The following is a 26,045-nucleotide window of genomic DNA, read 5'->3' as shown; positions in this document are numbered from 1 at the left end:
AAGAATGTAATGCAGTGAAGCCACACTTGTTGAGCATTTTTTTTCATGTTTGTGCTGCCATCTTTTGTTGTTATGGAAAAAAATTTTATTTTTGAAATTGAAATAATATATTATGTATATCATTACGGGAAAAATATTGATAACAAATAAATAAATTTTTGAAAGAGATCTGGATATATAATATATAGTGGATTTGAACAAGAAAAAAAATCATAAAATGAACAATTTTTATGAATGATCACTTGAATGAAAACATTCTGAAATATCATCATGTTCAGATTGTGGCTTGTTTGCGTTGTTGTTGTTGTCGTTGATTATTATGGACAACTTGAAGATTAGATTCAAATTTATCGGATAATGGAACCACCGATAATAAATCTGATTGTTCCATTGATGGCATAGGCATCAATACGGGCATTGGTGATTTTGACGGGGAACATGGAAAACGATACCAAGGTGATGTGATCATTTTATCTAAAAATTCACTTAAATATCTTAATGATAATGCATTATGTAATGTTTCTAATGGCCGGATTGTAGGTTGACCTGGTGCATCGATAACAACATTATCTTGTAGATTCGGTGTCGATGATGAACCACTTATTACAGCTGTGGAGAATAACGTTGATGTAGAACCGAATTGTTGATTCTCCGGAATATATAAACGCATCAATTGTGTTGGTATAGAATTTCGATATCCTTTACGAACTATATGGGAAATCAATTAATCAAAAAAAAAAATCAATTCATCGACTAAATTAATTATGCAACATACAACTTGTTGCTGAATGTCTTGGCTCACGGCCACCACCACCAGCTACGGAAACATCATTCCAGCTTAATGCAATTGAATTTTCCTTTTCCAATGTGGGCATTTTTTTCGATTCCTTAAGTGTATCAGATGATTTTTCATTTTCCAGGCTATGTGCACGAGTATCCGATATTGAATAACTACGTGTGATTAGACCGGTTGTTTCTTCATTACTATTTGAAACTGTTTCATGTATTGTGAATAAAAAAGAAAAAAAAATGTTTCGATTTTGAATAATCATTATTTAAAATTGACGATATACTTTTACGATCAATCGAACAAGTCGAAACAGTAATCGGAATCGGTTGAGATTTCATTGATGTCTGTTCAACAATGGCCATGCTTGTTTTCTCACCTGGACTTTCCGGTTCTTCAATAATAACAGGAGAATCAATCTGAAAATTTACAACAAAGAAAAAAATTGATTAAAAATAATTCCAAACAATTTTACACACATGTGATTAATGTAATAATTTTTAATAAAATTCAAATAAGCAATTAAAAGCGGAATTAATTATCAGCAATAAAAAAAATCATAAAGAAACAGAAACAGAAAAAAACAAACAAACAAACAAAAAAAAACAGAAACAAAATTGAATGCATACACATATGAAATAAAATGAATTTGGACTCACAGCTTGATTGTTTGAAGCAAAATTAATAATCTTATTGATATGTTTATATCGACAGTGCGTAGAATTAATTATGGATGGTAATTGTGGATTTTTTGTGTTTGAAGTTGTGCTGCTGGTGCTGATGTTTAGTTTATTATTTGTTGCTGCAATAGCTGTTGTAATTGTAGTTGTACAATTACTACAACAACAGGTGATAATCATTGCGGTGGTGGAATCGTTCAAAGCAATTTTATTTGTAGTCGATTGTTTGTGGTTGTTGTTGTTGTTGTTGTGTATATCCATCGATGATAATTGATTATAATTCATTGTTGATTCTTGTCGTTGTTGTTGTTGCTGTATGACATTTGTTCCATCCATGAATACTGAATTAATCGTTGAATTTATTTCGTTATGATTAGTTTCATCATCATTATAACCAAATTCATCTTCTTCTTTAATCGAGCTCGGTAATGATGAACTCAATACAACTTTCTATCGAAATCAGTTGTATTTTTCATTTTTTTTTTACCACAAACATTCATTGGGACACATTTTTGTTTGTTTTGAAAAAGCATGGACAACAACAACAATAACAACAGTAACAACGAAGGACATAGAAATATATACATTTTAGTTAGATATTTTATGGATTCAATTGCATTTTTAAAGTTCAAACTATTTGCACTTTTTTTTAGTTATAAGCTTACACAAATACCAACACCAACTAACTAATTGACTAACTGACTAACTGACAATTATGGGTGAATGTGTTCAAAGGGTAAGAGGTTGTGGTGGTGGTGGTGGTGGTGGTTGTGATTCTTATTGACGGAAATGCATATCAAACAAATATAGAAAAAAATATGGATACATACCTTTGTCTGTGTACTACGTGAACCAGTTTGTGTACGAAATCCAGGTCCTTTTGGAAGATTTTTTTGATTCAAACAACAAACAACACCGGGACTAAAATGTAATTCAACATGAAAACGATCATCTGATTTTGGATTTTTTGTCTGATCTTCATATAACATGATGACAATCTGTGTTAGATAATTTAATTCTGATATCACTGATATATAATCCATTGCTCGTTTCCATTGTTCATCTTTAGATTCATCAAACAGTCCACCTAATCCAAAAAAAAAACAATGAAATTAGATATTTTGTGTGTGAAAAACAACAACAAACATCACCAACCTAAACGTATTACATTCAACAATGAATGTATATGACTTTCACTTGTAAAATAAAGTCTTGTACGAACATGACGACCAGGCGATGAAACACCATATGAATATTGTGGATTTAAACGATTCACTGATTCACCGGTTTCGGCATCAACACTTTCAGCATCGGTAATAATACTTAATAAATCAGCTTTGATTTTCTTCAACAATGGTGTACATGTGCCGAGGCCAATTGTCAGCTTTTCATAAACATTTGTACCATATTCTTGTGGTATGACAATATCTGCCATTGCTTTTGCATGTGTATAAAAATCATGTGCATCGGATGATTGTAAAAAATGTTGATTATGTTGCAGATCATATTTAATACAATCATAAATATCCGGTATTTTTGTTATATCATATTTTCCGCATTTTAATTTGAAATCTTTCTCCAATTTTGACCATCGTCTTTGCATCAAGTCCCATGTTTCACCATAATATAGATGTGCATCTTGTAAATGGCTTTCATTACGTCGTTCTTTGATTAAATTGTTCAATTTCTTAATATAATTATGTATCTGATCACAAGATTTCACTGGATTTTTAACAAAATTCATTGCATTCACAATCGATGGTGCTTTCATTGGATTCAATCGTTTTTCATCTTCATCAGTGAAATCATGATCTGATTGCATAAGTTCGTGGATTTTCTGTTTGACCATATTCTGAAATTTACTTGAATCACAGTCATTATCTAATAAGCCATTAGTGTTGGCACTTTTAACCATTTGAACCAGAATTGGTGTCAATTCACCTTCCAATGCAAGCAAACCTTTAGCAAAAGCAGCAGCAGTCATTTGAACACGTCCTTCATCTGAAGCATAAATTTTCAAATCATGTCGGAATGTTGAATGTAGCCGTAAAAATCCTAGGCCTTGATTTCCTGAATATTCACCTTGACCACCGGGATACATACAACGAAATAATCTGCCCATTTCTTCGGCTTGAATTCTACCTCTTGGAGTTAATTCACCACCCCATTTAACAATACAAAGTAATGATGGTTCTCGAGGTAAATCTTTAATGTTAAATAAAAAAAAATAATCAGAAAAAATTGAACAATTTTTTTCAATTTGAACTCACCTTCTTCACTACTAGATCGACGTGGTCGTCCTTTTGGTTGATATTTCAGTTGAACTTTACGATTGATGCCAGAAAAATGTCCATACATTTCGAGAACAGATTTTAATTGCTCTAATTTTGAACGATTTTCTTCAATTTCTGGATCATGATTTTGATCAATTTCACTAAGCAAATATCTTGCTACATCCAAAATCTCTTGTAATTGTTTTGGTTGTTTTAATTTAACATGATGTTGATTATCCTTGAAACCACCATAATTTTTGAATATTTCAAAAAATTTTGGATGTTTAACTTCCATTTTCATTTTCTGTTTCGGTGTACGATCACCGTGACGTATGACACCGACAACACAACGAAGTTCCATCATTTTACCAAAAGTTGTAGGCATAATCGGTGGATCGTCTAATTGAAACGGTATTGACCACGGTATATGAAGCTGTGGTGCTAATATTCGTAATATCATGTTACCCAATAATTTCGAAGCATCATCATAATATTTCATTGAATTTTTCACGAATGAAAATCCATTCACATCACATACATAGGATATTCCGTTAGCACGTAATAAATCAAAACCACAGACTGTTTGTTTAAAGGCTAAACAAACTTTTCTTGCAATCAATTTCTCTGCATTGCTCAACATTACTGGATATCGGAACCTCTTTACCATCTTTATCACGTTCAACTTTTCCATCTAATGCAGGCGATTTTCTTGCTTCAGCATGTGCATAATCTGGTCCAACTGTATAGACCTTCACATCGGTTCCATCGGTAGGCATAAATTCTTCGTAAATATATGAACCAGTTTTTCGTACTTGACTTTCCTGTGAATACACTGATGATCTTGAGCCAATTTTTCGAAATAAACGTTGACTACCACCACCAGCCGATGATGGATAATAAATATAAATATTATGATCTTCAGCTGATATTGGTTTTTCCACAAATGGTTTATTAAATACAACTCCATTCACTTCGATCGAATCTTCACTTTCAATGAGTACACCTTCATCTGGATTCGGTGAATCACGATCAAGTACAACATAACGAGGTAATTCGATTCCAGAATCTTCAATTGTCTTGTAAACTTTACGTCGATCTTGTATATCATATTGCAAATGAAGATCATTAATAACGAATGGTTCACGAAGATTTGCATATTCAATGGCTTTATTTAATGGAAATCCTTTCGAATGAAATGATATCAAACAATCAACGATTGGCCATTCATTGACTGGTGATTCCAATATAATTGATTCATCGAATACTATTGTACGTATATATTCAAATTCATTTAGCCGTGAAAGTATTTCTTTCATTGGTTTTGATTGTGATTTTTTTGACATAGCACAAATACCAACTAGAACTTGTTTTTCTTCTTCAACATCATCATCATCATCATCATCGTCGATTTCATCTTTTTCATAATCATAATTATAATCATCTTCAGCTGATTTTTGTTTTTGTTCACAACCAATTTCTAAATCGCCAAAAGTCTAGAAAAATAATAGACAAAATAGACAAAATGGTTAAATCTTTTTTTTTTGTTGGAAAGAAAAAACTCATTTCCATTTTAAAAAAAAATTCGAACAAAAATATACCTCTAGATCGAAAAACATTGGATTTTTATTCTATTTTTTTTTTTTTTTTTGGTCGTCAAGCAATGAAAAACAACATCATTGATTCGAACATGAAAAATGATGATGATCATGATCATGATAATCTGCGTTTGTTTGTCTTGTATATCAACACCATCATATGATCATCATTTATTATTATTATGTTATAAATATGAATGATGATTTTGTATATGGAAACAAAAAACTTGCTTACTGTAATAAAAATCTGAACACTCACACTGCTCATATGAACATCTGAACATTTTGTTTTGTCTGAATAAATGCTGAATAAAAAAAAACTAGAATCAACTGGTTTTCATTTCATTTAAATTTTTTTCTTTTTTTTCCTGTCCGTTTTCACTCGTAATTCAATGCGTGTGTTTGATGATTACAATTTTTTTTCGATTAGATTCCCCCTTCACTCATCATCTTGATGAATGAAAATGAAATCAAAATCAAATCTGTCAGGATTTTTGTTTTTTTTTTTTAACCGGAGATTATCGTTCGTTCTAATCATGTGGTGAATATGTAGAAAAACAAACAAACTAAAGAATACACATACTTTTTCATCATTTGTTATATAGAAAAATGGTCGCCCATGACGATATCCTTTGATCTTTTTTCGTTTCCTTTTATCTAATGATGATGGTCGTAATTGTTGTTGTTGTTGTTGTTGAGAATTCGATACTGATGATGATGATGTTGATGTTGATGTTGATGTTGATGGTGATGATGATGGTTTCATTGTTGATAATGTTTAAATATTCAAGTCATCTCATTTTTAAAAATTTTGAATTCAATTTTTTTCGTTTCAAAACTAACTAACAAATACTGTTGATGATGATTTGATGATTATAGCCGCCAATTAGATGTAAAAAGTCAAGATGACTTTATCTTTGACCAAAACAATTTTTTTTTATGGCGGATTCTTGAATCGGCACAAAGATGGCGCCAAGATAGATTGTTTGTTTGCGATCAGATCATCAAAATAGTCCAGCTGATGACGGCAACAATTTTTTTTTTTGGTTAAAATTCTTAAATCGAGTATTTTCTTTTTAAAAAATCATGGATTCCAATAATAAACCAACAGATTCTGCAATATTATTTTTGGATTCGGCATTCGAACCGAAACAGACATCAACTAATCAACAACAACCGATGGATGGTCATCAAATATTAAATCAAGTTCAATTACAATTCATACCTACTGGTAATGAAAATTTATACGTAACCGGACAGATACAAAATGCACAACAACAACAACAACAGCAGCAAGAAACAACAAGATCATATGTAATGGAACCATCGGTTATTGTTACCGGATCGAATCAACAGCAAAAAAATCGTGATACAGATTTTCTTGTCGATAATGATGATACACAACCGATTGATCTTGGATCACCCGTTAGATCGCATGATGGAACAACCGGTAATGGAAATCATAAAAAACTTACCATATGGCAATTCGATTATTATGCAAGATATTTTGATATTACAACGGATCAATTTTTTCGTCGTATCATCTGGTCACTGGTTCCATTGACAATGGGCAATGAAAAAGGAACATATATTGATCGATATATTCATTCGAATCCGGATCTTTATGGACCATTTTGGATACCACTTACATTAGCATTCACCATTTCATTTTGTGATGATATCATACGATATATGAACATCAATTCGATCACATCGGCTACAACAACAACGATCACACCCATAGGTATAGATTCGACAACAATGAACAAAACATTGATACCATCACCACCACCACCACCACCGCCACATCATCATCCATTGGCATTCGAATTTGAACGTATTAATATGGCAATGACAATTACATTTTCCTATGTCATTCTTGCTCCATTAATATTATGGTCATTTTGTCAATGGCGTCGTTGTTCAAAACTTTATACATTTATCGAATGTCTTTGTGCATATGGTTATTCATTATCATTGTTTGTTCCAGTCACCATTTTAGCCTTGATCAATAATCGACAAATTCAATTCATATTTTTTGCTTCAGCTGCATTCCTTTCTGGTTCAGTTTTGCTAATATCTTTGGACCGGTTGTTCATTCGGATCCAAGTCGTTCGTTTAAATTTGCATATGTAATGCTTATATTTATTCTTATATCTCATATTGTATTGGCATTATTTTATCTATACATGTTTCTTTAGTTAAATTTGATTACAGAAAAGTACAAAATAATAAAAAAAAATCACTGATTTCAATTTATATATATCTAATCTAAGTACGTTTAAATTACAATTGTTTCAACATTAAAAACATTCTTATCGATTCGGGCAAACATAATTGTTCGATTAATTGATCAGAATTTTTTCCCAAAAATTTTCTCAATGAACAACGACATAGATGCATTAAACGTGGAAAATATGGCCATCGTTGTAATAGGAAACGTTTGATTTGTTGAAAATTTTTCGTATCTTCATCCATTTGATATTCATCGGATAGATAATGATGTATTAATAATTGTTGTAAATGTTTTGTTGAAATGAATGGCATTATCGCTATAGCTTGTCTAGCTAGAACATATTTACGATCACGTAATAATGAAAATATTGGTATTTTACCATGTGAATTTTCCACACTAACATTGGCACCATTTCGTATTAGTTTTTCAGTAATTGAATCTTGATTACGATCAATGGAAATATTCAATGCAGTATCGCCAGGTGTCAATACGGGCGCCTGATTACAATATTCAAATTCACGTGCATTCACATTACATCCATGATCAATCAATAGCTGCACTGTTTCTACACCATCATCAAAATGATCACTAGATCGTCGAATAGTGGCCAACAATGGTGATATACCAGCTTTGTTTGCTTCATCTGGATCACAACCAGAACGTAATAATAACTTGATTAGACGTACATTTATACTATAATTCTGAAGTATGGCAGTTAATAATGGTGTAAAACCAGAATTATTTTTCGTATTAACATTAGCACCACATGCAATCAAATATTTGACAATATCCAAACGAGCATTCGATGGAAAATGTAAACAAGCTTGATGTAATGGTGTATTTGAATTAAAAGAATCGGCCATTTCAATATCGGCACCAGCTTTGACAAGAATTTTGACTAGTTCTTGTAATGTTTTTGTAAAAATAAATAAAAAATTTAGATCAGATAACGATCACATTCCCATTAAACATCACTTACCAAGTGAATTTGATTCAATAGCTGCTAATAATGGTGTCTGTGCTTTCAATGAAGTGACATTTGGATCTGCATCAGCCATAATCAATAACGATGCTATCGATGGATGAACAAATAAACATGCATAATGTAATGGATATAAATATGAACGATCCATCATATTGACATTGGCACCATTTTCAATAAGAAATTTAACCATATTTATATGGCCATTTTTAACACTTAAATGTAATGGTAGCTCTTGTCGATGATCAAAAAATGTATTTATATTCACCATATGAATGACCGTTCGTGCAAGATCAATATCATTTGTAACGATGGCCGTTTGAAATATGTTTTCCATTGTTTTCCAGGACATTTTTTTTCGTTTTGTTTGTAGAGACAGACACAGACACACACATAACATTGGATGAATTCATTCAGAACAATTCATTTTCGGGTATATGAATAAAGTTTGTTTCATTATTTTTTTTCATATTTGAGAAATACCTCTCTCTATAGAATAATTACTACCACCACCACCACCACCCAATGAATGAACAGACGAGTTTTGCCAATGTAAACAGAATGTTTGTGTGTGTCTGTGTGTGCACTTGTGCTCATCGAATGATCATCCAGAATGCAAATTCGACACAATGAATCATACATGATTTGATTATGAAATATCCATAAATCAAGGTCGATTTTTAATCAATAATTGGATTTCTATGAAAATAACGATTCCAAAAAAAAAAAAACAAAATAAATAAGAAAAGAACATTTAATTGTTATTCAATAATAATAATAAAACACATTCGAATCGAAATTGGCATTAATGTAAACATCATCATTTGAATGAAAAAAAAGACGGAAAGAATAATGGAAAATAAAAGACAAAAATCCACACACACACACACACACAAAAACGGAAATTAAATTAAAACAACAAAAAAAACGTGTGTGTGTGTGTGTATGCGAAATGTTTTTGGCAATCAAACGAAAAGTAAAAAAAAAATGAAAATTAAACACAATATGCACACACACACACACACAACGTAGCAAAGGAAATGGAAAATTTGTCGAAATACACAAATCAATCAATCAATCAATTAATAATTGGTGTACACATCAAAATTGAAAAAAAATGTACAGAGAGAGAGAGAGAGAGAAAATTCTGGATGATATGATATGGTCAGAAGAGCAAAAAAAAAAAAAATGGATGCACACACACACACACACGAAAAAAGGTTTATAAAAGGTGAATGTTAAGTACAAAATGAAAAAAAAAATGTCAATGAGTCAAATGAGTATATATTATCACTTGTAAATATTATAAATGTTTCAATGTTTGTTGAATAATTTGAAAATTTAAAATTAACTAACGGATGTTTTTTTTTTTGTTTTTGTTTCCAAAGCTTGAAGCTATTATTTATACATAGAAATTGATAATTAGAAAAAAAAAATTCATGTGTCTTAGAGAGATCATTATGTGTGTGTCTTGAAGTGGTCTTGAAGAAAAAAAACAAATGTATACGAAAATATTTTCCAAAATTCTTCATTTTTTTTTCATTCTCTTTTCCCAGAAAATGAGGCACAATATTGACAATTGATCTTGATTTTGTTACTTTTGTCTTTTATTTTTGTTGGATGTTAAATTATGCAAATTAAAAAAATTGATTGATGATGATGATGATTTATGGCTGGAGAGTAAAATGGAAAGAATTTATCAATATTGGTGATGATGATGATGATGATCATGAAATACGACTAGAATCTTGATGTTTTTTGTTTTGTTTTGTTTTTTTGATTAAGGGAAAAAAATTCGGAGAAATAATTCATAAATGGAGAATAAAAAACGAGGTTCCAAAAAACATATATATAGAAAACAAAGTGTTGTCCATGTTGTAGGCATTGACTAGCGCGATATATATCTGTTATTTTTTGTTTTAGTTCAAAATTAATTGACGTTTAATACCTGAGCAAAATCAAATCAAATCATTATCATCATCATCATTAAGATCATAAATAATCCGGGCCATTCAAAAGTAGGCAGAAAATAAAACTTAAGCAGCCATATCGAATGTGCTTATATATTCAAGTATAGCTCGATAACAGAATTGATATTGATCTTCAGTCTGCACCATTCCCGGTCTTTGTGTACGTAATGTACGAACCGTTTGAAATAGATCAAGAACATCTTCATTTTGTAAACGTTCAAGTACAATACTTAATGTAATGAATACTCCTGTACGACCGACACCGGCACTATATATACACAAAACACAGACAGAAAGAAAGAAAAAATAATTCAATTTTCGATGATATTAAAAACAAAACAAAACATACCTGCAATGGACCGTAATCGGGCCCTCATGTCCAAATTGTTCTTTTGTTTTATGTACTTGTGTAATGAATTCAATGAAACCTTCACCAGATTTTGGTACACCTTGTTCTGGCCAATCAACATAATGGAATTGTCTAATCATACGAGATTGGCCATCCTATTGAAAAACCAACAAAAAAATAAAAAAAAATGAAATTAAAATAAAACAATCTCATTCATTCATCATCAATTCAATTACCCGAGCATCGGTTATTTTAAATTCACGAAGTATATATTGCGGTATATTATATTCGGTAATTGGTTCAACAACAAAATATGAATATCGTTGTGAACGTTCACTTGGCCAATATTCATGACATTTTTCTCGGCCCATTTCTTGTGTTTGTGTTAATGTAACAATAATGTTTGAATTATGTTCCCAAATCATACGCCAAAAATCATCGGTAGTTTCCATTAATGGACCTTGTGTAGCAACATAAGCATTACGATATTTATAGCCATCAATAAAATTTGCATTTATATAATCCGATCCTTCAACACCACGAATTGGTTGTAAAAATACTCTGGTCGATTCATATGGCAATATGTTCATAAGACGATTTTTATGTTTATTACAAACAAGATTTGCGCTTATAAATTTATTCTCATCATTATTTGGACGCATTGTAGCAATTTTTTGAAATTCTAATTCCATAGTCGTACAATTTTCACCAGGTACCAATTGCATTAAATATTGAAATTGTTTATATAAATCTCTTGAAACAACTTCAGTATTGCCGGCTATAACGGCTTCAAGAACAGCATCATAGATGAAAATATATTGATCTTCGGTCTGTACCATATAATTACGTTGTGCACGTAAACATGTAACATGACCATAGATATCGATTGAATCTTCACATTTAATACGATCCAACATTGAATCGATTACGATATAACATCCACTACGACCAACACCAGCCGAACAATGAATAATTAATGGGCCAGCATCAGGTGGATTCATTGATTTAACACGTCGTAAAAACATTAGAAAAGGTGTCGGATGTCTTGGTACACCATGATCAGGCCATGCGGTGAATTGAAATTGACGTACTTCACGCGGGAGATCAAACGTACCAACACGTTTCAATGTGAATGTCCGTATACAATAGGTGGCCAATTCTTCGTAATTGATCAACGTGACTTCAATTTCACCATATTTTTCCGTACCTTTTGAAGGCCAATATTGGTCACATTTAATTCTAGTTCTTTCTTCCAGTTTAGTCATCATCACAATGGATAAACTATTCTGTTCCCATACCATACGCCAAAAATCACCAAATGTTTCGGGTAATGGGCCTTGTGTAGCAATATAGGAATTCGGTTTACGATATGCATCGCAATAATTTGCATTAATATAATCAGAACCGGGTACACCCGGTATTGGTTGCAATACAACACGACTATGATCATAAGCAATGACATTAGCATAACGATTTTTTGATTTATTCACTGGAAGATTAGAATTTTCCCATGTAAATTGTTGACCAGGATCGATTGATTCATATTCGTGTGAAAATTTTTGATTTTCATTCTCTTTCAACAGTTCAATATGATTTTCAAGTTCAGTAATCGGAATCGGAGGATGATCACGCATTGCTGATGTTTGATAATTTAATCTTCGTAATTCCACAGGATCTGATGGATGAATCATATGATCTTGTGGTTCTACTGTGGCAATCAATTGTTTCATTGACGTATCATTTAGAGTTGATTTGATAACTTGTCGTCGATGTTTAACGATACAAGCTATAATCGACATGACCACCACCATGATGGCCAATACAATGGATAGAACGAGGATCGGGCCAGATTTATCACCAGTTCTGCCCATTATTGGAACGCCTTTTGGATCATATGTTGCACTGGTAATATGTACACGAGTTGGTTCATGGCTCATAAAATTCATATTATTTTCTAAACTTAGTAGATCGGAAAATGGTGAACTTGTAAACAAACTCTTTTGTGGTGTATCCACAACAGCACGAACAAAGATACGATATTCAACATTTTTTTGCAATTTACGATTAATAAATCCATTATATTTTTGGCCATCACCCAATGAGAATGTATTCGGAATCGAACGTCGCATCCATTTGGCAGCAATATAAGGTCCAACCTTGTCTATAGGTGTTGAGCTCAACTCTTCGATCGTATATAAATCAGGTTCTTTATCAGCGAATTCTTTTGGCACAACAACCAAATAATAATGAGAGATTAGGCCAAATTCTTCCGATGCTTGTGGTAGAATCACTGTGATCAGCTGTTTATTTTTCGATTCAATTGTATCCGGTTTTACCATAGGTTTTGGTGCGGCCATTGCAGTCGTTACGATAATTTTAGCTGCCGGCCTATATACATGACCATCATCCGAAGCGATAGCTGTCACGTTTACTTGATATGTTGTAAATGGCATCAATTTGATCAATTTATATTCATTCGTATCTGAAGATTCAAAAATGGTTTTCGGTTCGATCTTTAAACGTTGTAATACTCCTTGACTGTCATAGAATTCTTTGTTTGCACCATAGGTTATCTGATATTTGACAGGATCCAATTTTCTTGGTGGTTTCCAAGTCAAAGTCATTGTATGAGTTGTAACTTCGGTTGATTGAAGATTCAATGGAACTTCGGTTGGATCCGTACGAACGGTAATCAATTCTGATAATCGACCTAAACCATTTCTAGTGTAAGCTGCCACACGAATAGCGTACATTGTTTTCGGTTCTAATCCGGTAAGTTCAGCCGACCATGTTAATGATAGTTCACGACGAAACCAAAGATCAAGATCTTCGACAGCGATTTGTGTATATAAAACAGTATAGCCAAGAATATCATTGAAAAATGGCATTTCATCCCACCAAACTTCGACCGATGTTTCTGATGTTGCTAATGCTTGTACACTGGTTGGTGCTGGTGGTGCATCTCCAGGTGTCATTATCTGCAATACATCTGACCATGGTCCAGCACCTTTAGATGTATACGCACGAGCTCTACAATGGGACAACGAAAAAAAAATAATTAATTAGTATTCATAACACGCCAGAATGATAATTGATTGACTTTTTTCTTGTGATAATAACCCAAATAAATTATTCATTTCATTCAAAAGTATACCTGAATTTATATTCAGTATTCTCGTCCAACGAACTGAACACCATTCGAAGGTTAGTAGTATTGTATTCGGTTGGAGTGACATCTATTAACTTGTGAAAATGAATTCCATAACCAGTAATCTTTCCATTCTGTTGTTGATAGGCGGGTGGATCCCACGTAAACACAACAGTAGTTGGCGATTGTAAACGATCGGTTATGTTCTGTGGTGGAGCCGATGGAACTCCTTCTGGTGTATCCAAATATGTAACAGATTCTTGGCCCCAGCCTACTGAATTACGTCCACTTAATCTAAATTCATAACGTGTGCCACGTTCCAAATTTTCAATAATCTTTAATGTTTCAGTAGCTGGCATTATCACTTCGTCTCTGACCGTATCATCAACACGTCCATAACGAAGTTTATATTCCAATAATTGACTAAATGTTTGATTCGGTCTAGTCCAATAAACTTTTACAGACATTCGTGGATCATCTTTTAGAAAACTGATAAATATTTCCGGTTTGGTTGGAACACCGCCGGCAGTTTTAACATTGACAGCACGGCTACGAGTTCCATCGCCTTTTCTTGTTACAGCTGCAACTTGAACCGAATATTCGGTATCCGGTTGTAATGATGTAACATTAAATTCTTGTGCCAAACCGTCGGCAACATCAAAACGTAATTGTTCACCAGTAGGTTCACCAAGCCTATCAATTTCTTGTACATGAATTTGATAGCCACGAATCAGGCCATTATGTTCAGAATCTTCCGGATGTATCCATCGAACTTGTACGGATGAAGAATTGATTGCCATTACTTTTACATCGCGTGGTTCACCCGGAACTGAAAAAAAACCATTAAAAATAGATTAAAACATTGGATGAAAAAGGAACAATCTTTTTTTTTGGTGAATCAATTAAACCAAAAAAAAAAAAAAAAATGAAAATAGTGTGTTCGATAAGTGCGGTGGTAATTCAAGTAAAGAAGAAAAAAAATAGGAAAGTAATTAATTATTAAAGCAAAAAAGAGAGAAATTTCCGTTGCTAAAGAGTGAGATCTTCAATCAATTTTTTTTCGAATGACGTGAAGCAAGAGACAGACAGACAGACAGACAGATATTGGAGCAAGAAGAAAAAAAATCTTACCATCTTCTTCGGTACGAACAACAATAGGATCAGATGGTGGTCCATCACCAATTTTTGTGCCAGCTAATATTTCCACCTGATATTGTGTCCAATGTTTCAATTCATTCAGAATCAATTCATATGGATATGTATCACGATTCGAATTGTTTATTTCAAATACTTTTTCTAATTGTATTGGCTCTGCGTTTGTTGATATTGATGTTCGATAACTATTCTCATCATCATCATCATCATCATCACCATCATCGTGATCATCATCTTGTTCGTTGGTGATTTCACGATAACGAATTTTATAATAAATTATATGCTGTACACTAGAATCTTCGGGTGGTTGCCACCGTATTCGTAATGAACGTGAACCTATTGCTCTTACATAAACTTCTTTGGGTGGTGTTTCCGGCACTAAAAAATTCATGACACAGGTGCACACATGCATGCAATACAAAAAAAAAACATGAAAAACGGCATTCCAAAAACAAAACAAAAATAAAAAAAAAAAAAACGAAATTAAATAAAACAAAACAAAACACAACAAAACAAGGCATTAAACCGAAATGAAAACAGAAAATCACTCACCATATTGATCAGTTTTCACAGGAATCGGAGGTGTTGCAGCACCTTCACCACGACGTGATTTGGCAGCAATCCAAATATAATACAATGTATCTGGATATAAATCGGTTAGTTTATATGTTTCCACTACAGGAACGGCACGTTTATATTCTTGATTGGTGAATGTATCGTTCCAATATATTTCATAACCAATAATCGATTCACCAGTATGACTTGGTTTATTCCATGTTAATTGTACGGATGTTGCCGATATTGATGTGGCCAATAGATTTAATGGTTGACTAGGTACACCTTGTTGTGTTTTAACTTGAACCGGTGGTGATAATGGTCCAGCACCACGTGTTGTAAATGCCTGTACACGTATCGAATAAATCGATTGTGCTTGTAGATCGGATATTGTTGTAAGCTCATTACTATTAACCGATTGTACATCCCATGAATTGATAGGAAGATTTGGATTTAATGTATAATAAATTTTATAACCAGTCACTTGGCCATTAGGCTCTTCGGGTGGTTCCCATTGTACCACAATGGTTGTCGATGATAATGGCCGTGCTTGAACATTTCGTGGATATGATCCTAGTTCTAAAAAATTGAAAAAAAACAAAAACAAAAAAAAAACATTAAAAAAGATAAAAGTATTAGTGAATGTCATCATCATCATCATCAACAAATTAATATTCATCGGTCATAAATTTAAAAAAAAATGAAAAAATCATTTAAAGCATACTGTTAAGTCCTGTTTAGTTTTCATTTTTTTTTTTGGAAAGCAGTTAAATTTGAAAAAAAGAAAGAAAGAAATGAAATGTTAGATTTTCTGTTTTAGTACAAAAAGATTAAGATTTGAATTATATGATTTCATTGTGTGAAGAAAAAACAAAACAAAACAAAACAACAGAAAAAAAACTCAAGTTGTTAACTTACTTGTTTCGCCTGTTGTGATCGTAATCGATGATGATGGTTGGCCACGACCAATCGTATTGACAGCAATGATATAGAATTCATATTCAGTATATGGTGTTAATGAATTGATTACATAGAATGATGTGGTTATGCCACTGATTTCAGAAAATTGTCCAGCATTTTTTGGTTTATATTGTATAATAAAATAGGCAATATCTTCGGAACCAAAATCATAATTCCATGCAAGACGAACAGATGTTGGTGTTACATCCGATGCTTGTACATTGGTAGGTGGTCCTGGCAATGATCGAACAATAACTTGTGCCGTTTTTTCTATCGATCCATGTTCCGATGTTGCCACACAAGTATAATTATCTGATTCTTTTACATTTGTTAATGTAAGTACATTACGGCCACGTGGTATTATATCTTTATTCATTTCAATGGCACCTTTACGCCATCGTACTTCGGGCAATGGTGAACCGGATGCAACACAAGTTAGATTAAGATCTTTATGTGGCATTATTTCATAGATATTTTCCGGTGGTATCGTAAAATATGGTGGTACAACACGAACTATAATCATTTTTAACAAAATGGATTGGTCCATCGATCGATTTCGGTTCAGAAAAAAAAAGAAATGTCAACATTCAGGGAAGAAAAAAAAATGTTAATTTAAAACACTACTACCAACAACATCGACAACTACATACTTCGAACATGAAGTGAAGCCATTTCCGAATAAGCAGTACCGACTTTATTTTCAGCAACACATTCATACGGACCTATTATAGTAAATATTGGGCAAAAAAAAAGAAAAGAAGACGGACGATCAATCATTTTTTCACCGAATATTCTACCGGCTTCAAAAACAAAACAAAAAACAAGAAATATGTAACTTACCTTCATCTACTTCTTGAGCTTGTAAAATTTTCAATGATGCTAAAGCGGATAATACAAAAATGGTAAAATATTAGTAATGGTCATCATCATCATTCATGTTTATTATTGAAAATAAAATATATACCTCCTTGATATAGTGAATAACGTGGATTGGTCATATCCACTGGTATTGTATCACGTAGCCAATATATTTGTGGTTCTGGATCGCCAACTGCACGACATGGTAATAATGCATTATGGCCTTTTTCAACACCTTGCATATTTGGCTGTAATGTAAACGATGGAAATCCTTCCGGTATTTTTTCCTCTATTACAAACGAAAAAAAAATTGATCAATAAAAAACGTGTACACAAACAAACAATCATCTTCAAAGGTGTGTTTTCTTTTTTTTCAAACACACACACACACACAGAAATGAACAAACAATCATTTCTGATTGTATCGTTTGTACTGTAAATAGTAAACACACATATATTTACCAGGATAAACATGAAGTATTGCTGTTGCACGGACCGGTTCACCGATACCATTTTCAGCTAAACATTCATATGTTGCATTATCTCGATTCTGTAAGATATGAAAAAAAAGAGAAAAAAAATTACAGCAATTTAATATCATCAATATAAATATGAAACAAAGATTGTGTCATCATCATACACACAACTCAAATTACAGGATGTAATAAAATTTTGATTAAAACATTCACTACAATTCAATGTATTCAAAACGATATACAATCCTGGTGATGATTATATTAACAACAACAACAACAACACAACAACAACACAACAACAACAACGACAACAACAATAATTTCATAATCAACAACAGGAAAAAAAACACGAATATAAAACACACACACACACACACATATGAATAACAACAAACCAAACAAACACACATACAGGTTCAATATCCATTAATATACAAATGCCATTCATCAGTTAGCCAAAAAAAGATAATTTATTACCATCATTCAGCATTGTATCTTCATCATCATCATCATAATCATCATAACCGAATCTAAACTAACAACATGATCAACCCTGACAACCCCTTTTGAATGTGAATGTGAATGCGAACAAAAAAAATCATGAAACAACAACAACAACAACTGGCCAACTTTATTCATTCAAATAACATATGGACACCATTCACTGATTGTATGCGTGTGTGTGTGTGCGTTGATCAATCGGACACAGTGACGCCATAATACCATCATTTGTATATGAAAGAAGAAACATCAAAACGAATAAATTATTATTATTATCATCATCATGAGAATGATGATTACAATTTCAATCATTGAGTTTTTTGTTTTTTCATCCATTCGTTCATTCATTCATTCATTCATTCAATTCACAATTCACAATACCCAAAAAACAGTTCATTCACTGATAATAATAATAATAATAATGTAAAATAAAGATGTAATTCATAATTGTAGTTTGATTTGTTAAAACAAAAAAAGAAAACAGGTTATGAATGATGATGATGATGATGATACATACATGTAGTACAATGATCAATCAGATCAGAAAAAAATAAAGTAGAAAAAACGTTCTTCTGATACCATCCTATATATCCATTTTATTATCATCATCATATTTACGTGTAAATTCAATTTGATCAGATCATCCCAAATAAAAAATGCTCGAAGCAAACAAATAATAACCTCCCCCCCCAAAAAAAAAACATTGAACACAGTGGTCTTTTTTGATTTGAAATAGAATCATCATCACATAAATTATGGTATATGTATATATGGATTTTAATTAAATTAACACTTCGGCAACAACTACAACAACAACATATTTATGGTCATGAGAAATAGTGTCTTATAGTCAGAGATCAAAGAAAGAGAGAGAGAAAATAAAAAAAAAATTCATACAGTTCAATTGTTAGTCTATCATGATTTGACCAATAACAACAACAACAACAACCAACTTGGCAATACAATCAAAATAATTATATTGTCATGTCATATACATTGCCAATGTTCATCATCATCATCATAAATTGTGGCAATCTATGTGTTTGACCAGCAAAATTAAAATCAATATATAAAAACGCGAAGTCTCGATGGTCCAAAATTAAATTTTGAAACATGATTCCACCCGGCGGCGGCGGCGGCGACGGTGGTGTTGGTGTTGGTGGCCACAGCATATGGTACACATACTAATACAACATTTGGATAATTGGACATCATACGACGATGGTCGTCAAACACCTGGGTCAAATGTAAACACCACACATACATATTGACCAACTAATGAAGGCAACAAACGATAGATGTATAGATAGATAGATATGACAATCAAAGAAAAGATAACGTTCAGTTGAAAAAAATATAGATAACACCCAAAAAAAACTAGGATTTACACAAAACAAAAAAAGGAAGAGTCTATCATCGAATGTAAATAGTGTTTGTGTGTGTGTGTATATATAAATCAATTTCACATTTAAGAAACACTTTGAAATACCATAATCGAATCGATCGGGTTGGCCATCATGACTATTAGTCGAGGGTGTGTGTGTGTGTATGGAAACACATTGAAAAAAAACCGGATCGATATCATCACCATCATTGACCAGTGGTCACAAGAACAAATACAAAACTAATAAATAAAATAATCAATCGACGATCAAAGTAATTGTAGATTGATTGATTTTTTTTTCTTCTTTTTCATTGTAAAAAAAACAAAAAAAATTTAAATCTTTTTTTACCATCGATTATCATATCGATGTATGTGTGTGTGTGTGTACAAATGAAACATTACAACCATCATCACTACTACTACTACCAGTTTGCAGTAAACAAGTTTTTTTTAAAGAAAAAAAATTTCCAAAAGGAAAATGTCAGCTGACTGAAATACCATGAATTCCTATATATAAATATTGAAAAAAAATGACAGCAAAAAGTTTCTAAGAAACAAGAAAAATGATATAATCATGAAAAGAAATGATGATGATGATGACGACGAAATAGGATGAAAAGTTTCAAGTTTCGCGCACACACACACACTAAATCTATTTTCTAATAATTGAATTTCGAATAATAAAAAAAAACTTACCAATTTAACTGGTTCGATACGTAACACGGATCCATTTGGAAATGAATAAACAGAATAACGTTGTGTAGTAAGATGGCGACCATTTTTACGCCATTCAATCTGTGGTGGTGGTGTACCAATTGCCGAACAGATGAATGTTGCAACACGACCAGATATAACGTATTGATCTTTTGGTGGTGTTATTATCCTTGATGGATGTCCTGTGATTGAATTTCAATCAGAACCAAAAAAAAAAAACGAAAACGAAAAGAAAAAAAATATACATTAATATATATAACACAACATATGTAAAACAGATAAAAACGAAACGACAAAAAACATTCGAGTGCATCTTTGTTTCTCAACCAAAACAAAACAGAAACAAAAACGACAAAAACATCTTCGTTTTTTTCAAAAAAAAGAAACACATGTTCTTTTGATAATAATAATTCAAAGACAAACAAGAAATAAATTATCATCCCCAAAAGACTGAATGATTTATTATCATCATGTCATTGAATGAATGAATGAATGAATTGCCATGCAATGAATAACGAAAAAAAAAAAAAATTCTTTTCATTCAAAATTTTCATTTCAGTCATACATTATGAGGTGTTAAGATTGAGAAAAAAAATTTTTTTTTTAACCCATTTCTAGCCGGACACATCCAGTTTATGATTATAAAATTGACATAATAAGAAAGTTTTGTTTTGTCATAATAAAGAAAACAAATCGATTGATGATCAACAACAACAACAACGACAACAACAAGTCAAATTTAATTGAATATTTATTTTATTATCATCATGGATGATGAAAATGATGGAAAAAAAAAACAAGATGTACAAACAATAAATGTCACATGCCAATTCATTTTAATCAATTTGATGTATTTGAAAATGAAAACAAAAACATTCGATTCATTCGAACAAATATGAATATCAAATAATACAAAAAAGGCGAAAAAAATTTTTTAACCAAAAATCAAATGCAGATAAGTTTTTTTTCAGCCAAAAAAAAGTCTTTTTTTCACTGATTCGAGTCTGTCTATTTTTTTCATTCTTTTTTTTATACAAAGTTCAATGTCCATTGATATATATTCAATTTGTTTCGCTGCAGATTATTATTATGATGATGATTATGGATTACCATTATTATCATATATATGCACAGTCTGTGTATAACCAAAAAAAAAAAAAAAAAAAATCAGATCAAGATTCATCGAATGAACAAAAGAAAAAAGTTTTTTTCTTTTTCTTTTTTTTTTGGAAGACGACAATAAACGACAGACAGCAAATATATATATATATGGATGAACAAACAAACAAACAAACGAACGAAAAAAAAAAATCCGATGATCCATGAAAATGGAAAAAAAACCAAATTCTCAATCGATACACATGGGAACCAGGCAAAAATATATTAAAAAAAAACAGGGCCATATATAACATCATCATCATCATCATAAAATATTCAGTGAATAACAAACAGCCAGCCAGAATTATTCAATATAAAAATAGAATCCGGCCGGTATCATTCTATTATTTCAGCATTATTTGTATCGGCTGTGTGTGTGTGTATGATATCTATGGAAATATATATTGATTCGATCAATGAAAATTCAGATTTAGATTGCAATTTTTTTAAGTTTCATAATATATTACAAGAATTAAAATTACAAAACATTTTCACCATTTCCAACGACGACGACAAAACAGAATTCATCACGTCGTTCACCATGACTCTTGTGCAAAAAAAAAAAATTATCAGCAAAATGGAAATGTGATCTGTATGTTCACAATGAATGAATGTAAAATGCACACACACACACACACACACACATATGCCATGAACATGACTATGTATAAATAAACAAACAAAAAGACGTTATTTTTGATTTTTTTTTCGAATCATAAAAAAAATATAATACAGATGAATCGAATATTTCAAGTGTCGATTGTGATTGAATCAATGTTGGTCATAATACAAAACGACCACAATCGATTTATAAGGCTATTTAATATTCTGGTCCATAATTTGTACTGACTGTAAAAAAAAATTGACAAATTTTGATTGGACATATGGAACATCATCAATAATAAAAAATAATGTTCGATGCCGACATTTGTGACAAACACAAACACAAACATTGGTTTTTTTTACAAACAACACAAAAATCTCATTTTGCATCCACACACACAATCAGAAAAATTGAGGACAAAAATGAAATTTGTTTCCTCACTGTCAACATCATCATCATCAATGGATTGAAGTGGTAAAATCAGTCACCGAATCATCATTTATTATGATGATGATTTACAACTTGATCGAAAAGGTTAATCTTTTCTGTCTGTCATTCGAGATAATAAAGATATTTTAATGATTAATGATGATAATTCAATGAAATCAATGGAAAAAAAGTGAATAAAATGATTCAATTTAAAAAATCAAATTATCATACAATGTAAAATTAATGAATGTCAAATCAATTACCGTGGTGATAATAATAATGAATATATATACCAAGAACCAAAATCCAAACAAGATAATAAAAAAAAACTTATCATCCATATCATAACAACCAAAAAACGAGAAGAGAAAAAAAATTAAAAAATTATTAATGGCTATGTGTGTGTATTTGATCATCAAAATTGAAAAGGATTTGATGATGATGATGATGAAGATCAAAATACAAATGAACAAAATAAAATAAAACAACTACCTGGTTGATGTAAATAAATAAACAAACAGACAGACAGAGATTAACATGATTATTACAAATTAATCGCATTAAAACCAAGAGAATAATTTCTGATATTTATGCAATAAGAGATAAAAATAAGATTATCATCATCAACAACCAAACATACAAAGAAAGAATTTTATTGGTGGTGGAATTTTAATCATTTAATATATATCCAACAACATATGCCATAGACTCTCTCTATGGTGATAATGTACAAGATAATGTCATTTTCATGGTTTTTTTTTTATTTTGCATTGCAAAAAAAATGACATTTTTTTCTTGTTAAATTTTGTTTTTTTTTTGAACATCTCTTCATATATACACACATGTGAACGATAAACCAGAAATGGTTTTTTTTTACCTTGGTGGCTCTATATGTTTGTTTGTTTTTGGTTGTCAAATTTTTTTTTTGTTTTTCACACACACACACAGATAGACACAATTTAATTTACTACTACTGTAACTAATTTTTACTTTATTATCATCATCATCATTTTTTTCTGTTGACAATAATAATAATAATAATTTTGCTATATGGCAACAAATCCTAATTCGGATTGAGTGGGTTAAATTTTTTCTTTTCTGCAAGAAAAGAAAAAATTTAACCCGAATCATCAGAATTTGCTGAAATCTGAAAAAAATTCAATTTTCAGCCACGATTATTGATTGATTGATTGAATGAATGAATGAATGAATAAATAATTTACAAACCATCAGAACGAGCCAAAATATTTGTTGGAAATATTGCAATTTGTAATAGAAATAATAATTGTAATATAAATGTCAATCGAAATGATTGATTATTGATTATTCGTCGTTGATGATGATGATGATGATGATGGTGATGGTGATATTTCCGTTTTGTTCTTTTATTCATACACAATGTTCTTAGATGATTATTATCATTATTTGATTTTGTTACCATCATTATCGATGATGATGATGATGATGATGATGAATGGCAACAACAACAACAACGACAACAACAACTATTCAGCAATGGTTGTATGATCATCATCATGGCCCAAATTTTGTCGTTATGTATGTGTGTGTGTGTGTGTGTAGGCGTTGGTGGATTAGATTATTATTTTGGAATTAGATGTAATAATAATCAGATTAAACTAGAAAAAAAATAAAGATGAAACTTGTTCGTTTTTTTCTGTTTCATTTTTCATAGATATGTGCATAATAATGATGATGATGATATGATGATAACCTTGTTGTTTGTTTGTTGTTACATTTTAATTTTATCAAAATAAAATTCTTGGAAATTTTCCCATTTCAAATTAAAAAAAAAGATGGCACTTGATAAAATCAACAATATGTGTATGTTTAGGCCAAACATGGAGATGATACATTCGAACGAACACATATTAAACACACTGGACACAAACACTTATGATGATGATTAGATTGCACAACATTACAATCGATTTCATCCATTCAAACAATCATTGAATGTCAATATAATGATGATAATAATGGTGGTTGTTGATGATTATTATTAAATGATGAAATGCACACATCCATTTCTTCACAATTTATTGATGGATGACAAAACATACGATTAATTGAATACAAAACACACAAAGTGTGTATGAAATTTGGAACAAACACACACACACACACGCCATTCACCAATTTCAAATAGATAAAGTATGAAAAAATTTCATTTCAATCTTCTTCTTTTTTTCTGTGTTCCATACGTATATTTTTGGAACATGGAACTATGCCATTGATGATGCTGCTACTTGAATTCTGTCACCATCATCATGAAATCATTTTGGTGAATAGAATCAAAGCAGTAGGCAAAAAAAAAAAAAAATTCTTTGTTCGTCGTTGTTGGATGTGTATTATTATTATTTATAATGATCAGAAATTCTGGAACCTGGAAAAATCACATTTTATATGATGATGATGAAAAAATAAAAAAAAAAATAGGGAGTATCACAAAACTGCCACTACCATCATCATCATCATCAACATTAGCCACTACTATCTTCCACAAAAAATGACGACAATGGTGGCGACCAAAATCATTTTGGGTTTTTTTTCGGTCCAAAAAATACCCGAATTTTTCAAATTTTGTTCATTCACTTTTTTTTAAGATTGAATTTTCTTTCCATACACACCGTACTTACTACTCACGGACAATGTTCACACACACACACACAACGATTGGCCGAGAAAAAATGAACAGACAAAATATGAAATGATAATGGCAAAGAACTCGCAAACAAAACCAAAAAAAAAAAAAAGCAGCACACATGAAACACGAAGGCAAAGACTCTCTTCTTCTTCTTCTTCTTCTTGTTGTTGTTTCTAAGACCACGACGACAACAATCCATCCATTTTCCACTACATAAAATCATCATAAAATATTAATGCCACTACTATTATTACTACTACTACTACGTTATCATTTGTGGGATTTATTTTTTTTTTTTTTTTTTTGGATACACATGAATATGGATTGATGATAGGTTGGAGAAGAATGGACAAAAAGATCCATTTGAAAAGTTTTTGACAACAACAACAAAAAAAAAAGTGGACTGATCTTGTCTTGTTTTTCTTGAGCACTCACACACACACACACTACATTTGAATGTGATCGAATTATCCAATTTGGTCGTAGTGGTTCAAACATTTGATTCGTGATGATTTGGATCATGACAATATGTGTGGCTCATATTCAATGTTGTATGGATCCAATAA

The 26,045-nt window shown here is 31.4% G+C and overlaps 4 protein-coding genes across 6 annotated transcripts; 1 reads left to right on the top strand and 3 right to left on the bottom strand.

Annotated features, from left to right (window-relative positions):
* Positions 1-62: 62 nt before the first annotated feature.
* Positions 63-6,249, bottom strand: l(1)G0196 (inositol hexakisphosphate and diphosphoinositol-pentakisphosphate kinase). The gene is given in 9 exon segments (XM_047052240.2): positions 63-708; positions 776-994; positions 1,074-1,206; positions 1,447-1,917; positions 2,298-2,554; positions 2,623-3,672; positions 3,738-4,392; positions 4,394-5,233; positions 5,919-6,249. Coding segments are annotated over 9 exon segments (4,242 nt in total). The 5' UTR covers positions 6,102-6,249; the 3' UTR covers positions 63-274.
* A 90-nt stretch (positions 6,250-6,339) lies between these two features.
* On the top strand, positions 6,340-7,596 carry LOC124490630 (protein YIPF1). The gene is given in 2 exon segments (XM_047053162.2): positions 6,340-7,412; positions 7,415-7,596. Coding segments are annotated over 2 exon segments (1,113 nt in total). The 5' UTR covers positions 6,340-6,421; the 3' UTR covers positions 7,537-7,596.
* LOC124490629 (B-cell lymphoma 3 protein homolog) lies at positions 7,449-10,536 on the bottom strand. Of its 2 annotated transcripts, none has more exons than XM_047053161.2 (3): positions 10,502-10,536; positions 8,551-9,252; positions 7,449-8,475 (listed from the first exon to the last, which is right to left on the bottom strand). In XM_047053161.2, exons 2-3 carry the CDS (start codon positions 8,951-8,953, stop codon positions 7,622-7,624), a joined length of 1,257 nt encoding a protein of 418 aa, XP_046909117.2. In that variant the 5' UTR covers positions 8,954-9,252; positions 10,502-10,536; the 3' UTR covers positions 7,449-7,621. The 2 variants fall into 2 exon arrangements, with proteins under 2 accessions (XP_046909117.2, XP_075590544.1); XM_075734429.1 differs by lacking the exon at positions 10,502-10,536 and having other exon boundaries at positions 8,551-8,643; positions 8,822-9,105.
* Lar (tyrosine-protein phosphatase Lar) lies at positions 9,290-25,469 on the bottom strand. Of its 2 annotated transcripts, XM_075734426.1 has the most exons (13): positions 24,042-25,469; positions 20,606-20,805; positions 18,011-18,098; positions 17,655-17,837; positions 17,531-17,569; positions 17,341-17,412; positions 16,649-17,203; positions 15,728-16,309; positions 15,152-15,553; positions 14,027-14,849; positions 11,109-13,902; positions 10,873-11,027; positions 9,290-10,791 (listed from the first exon to the last, which is right to left on the bottom strand). In XM_075734426.1, exons 1-13 carry the CDS (start codon positions 24,349-24,351, stop codon positions 10,590-10,592), a joined length of 6,405 nt encoding a protein of 2,134 aa, XP_075590541.1. In that variant the 5' UTR covers positions 24,352-25,469; the 3' UTR covers positions 9,290-10,589. The 2 variants fall into 2 exon arrangements, with proteins under 2 accessions (XP_075590541.1, XP_075590542.1); XM_075734427.1 differs by lacking the exon at positions 15,152-15,553.
* Positions 25,470-26,045: the final 576 nt, after the last annotated feature.

The sequence above is a fragment of the Dermatophagoides farinae genome, chromosome 10 (assembly GCF_024713945.1).
Source record: "Dermatophagoides farinae isolate YC_2012a chromosome 10, ASM2471394v1, whole genome shotgun sequence".
NCBI classification, from domain to species: Eukaryota; Metazoa; Arthropoda; class Arachnida; order Sarcoptiformes; family Pyroglyphidae; genus Dermatophagoides; species Dermatophagoides farinae.
Note: the sequence above shows the minus strand (reverse complement) of the source record. Positions and strands in the feature narration are given on the sequence as shown.

Excerpts from the sequence above, each read along its gene's own strand:
- LOC124490629 (XM_047053161.2), bottom strand. The coding sequence starts at position 8,953 with ATGTTATGTGTGTGTCTGTGTCTGTCTCTACAAACAAAACGAAAAAAA. Across the intron at positions 8,476-8,550 it reads TATTGAATCAAATTCACTTG|AACTAGTCAAAATTCTTGTC; the intron begins GTAAGTGATGTT and ends AAACATTACAAG.
- Lar (XM_075734426.1), bottom strand. The coding sequence starts at position 24,351 with ATGATGATGATCATACAACCATTGCTGAATAGTTGTTGTTGTCGTTGT. Across the intron at positions 17,570-17,654 it reads TTATTCACTATATCAAGGAG|CATCATTGAAAATTTTACAA; the intron begins GTATATATTTTA and ends TATCCGCTTTAG. Across the intron at positions 10,792-10,872 it reads CCGATTACGGTCCATTGCAG|TGCCGGTGTCGGTCGTACAG; the intron begins GTATGTTTTGTT and ends GTGTATATATAG.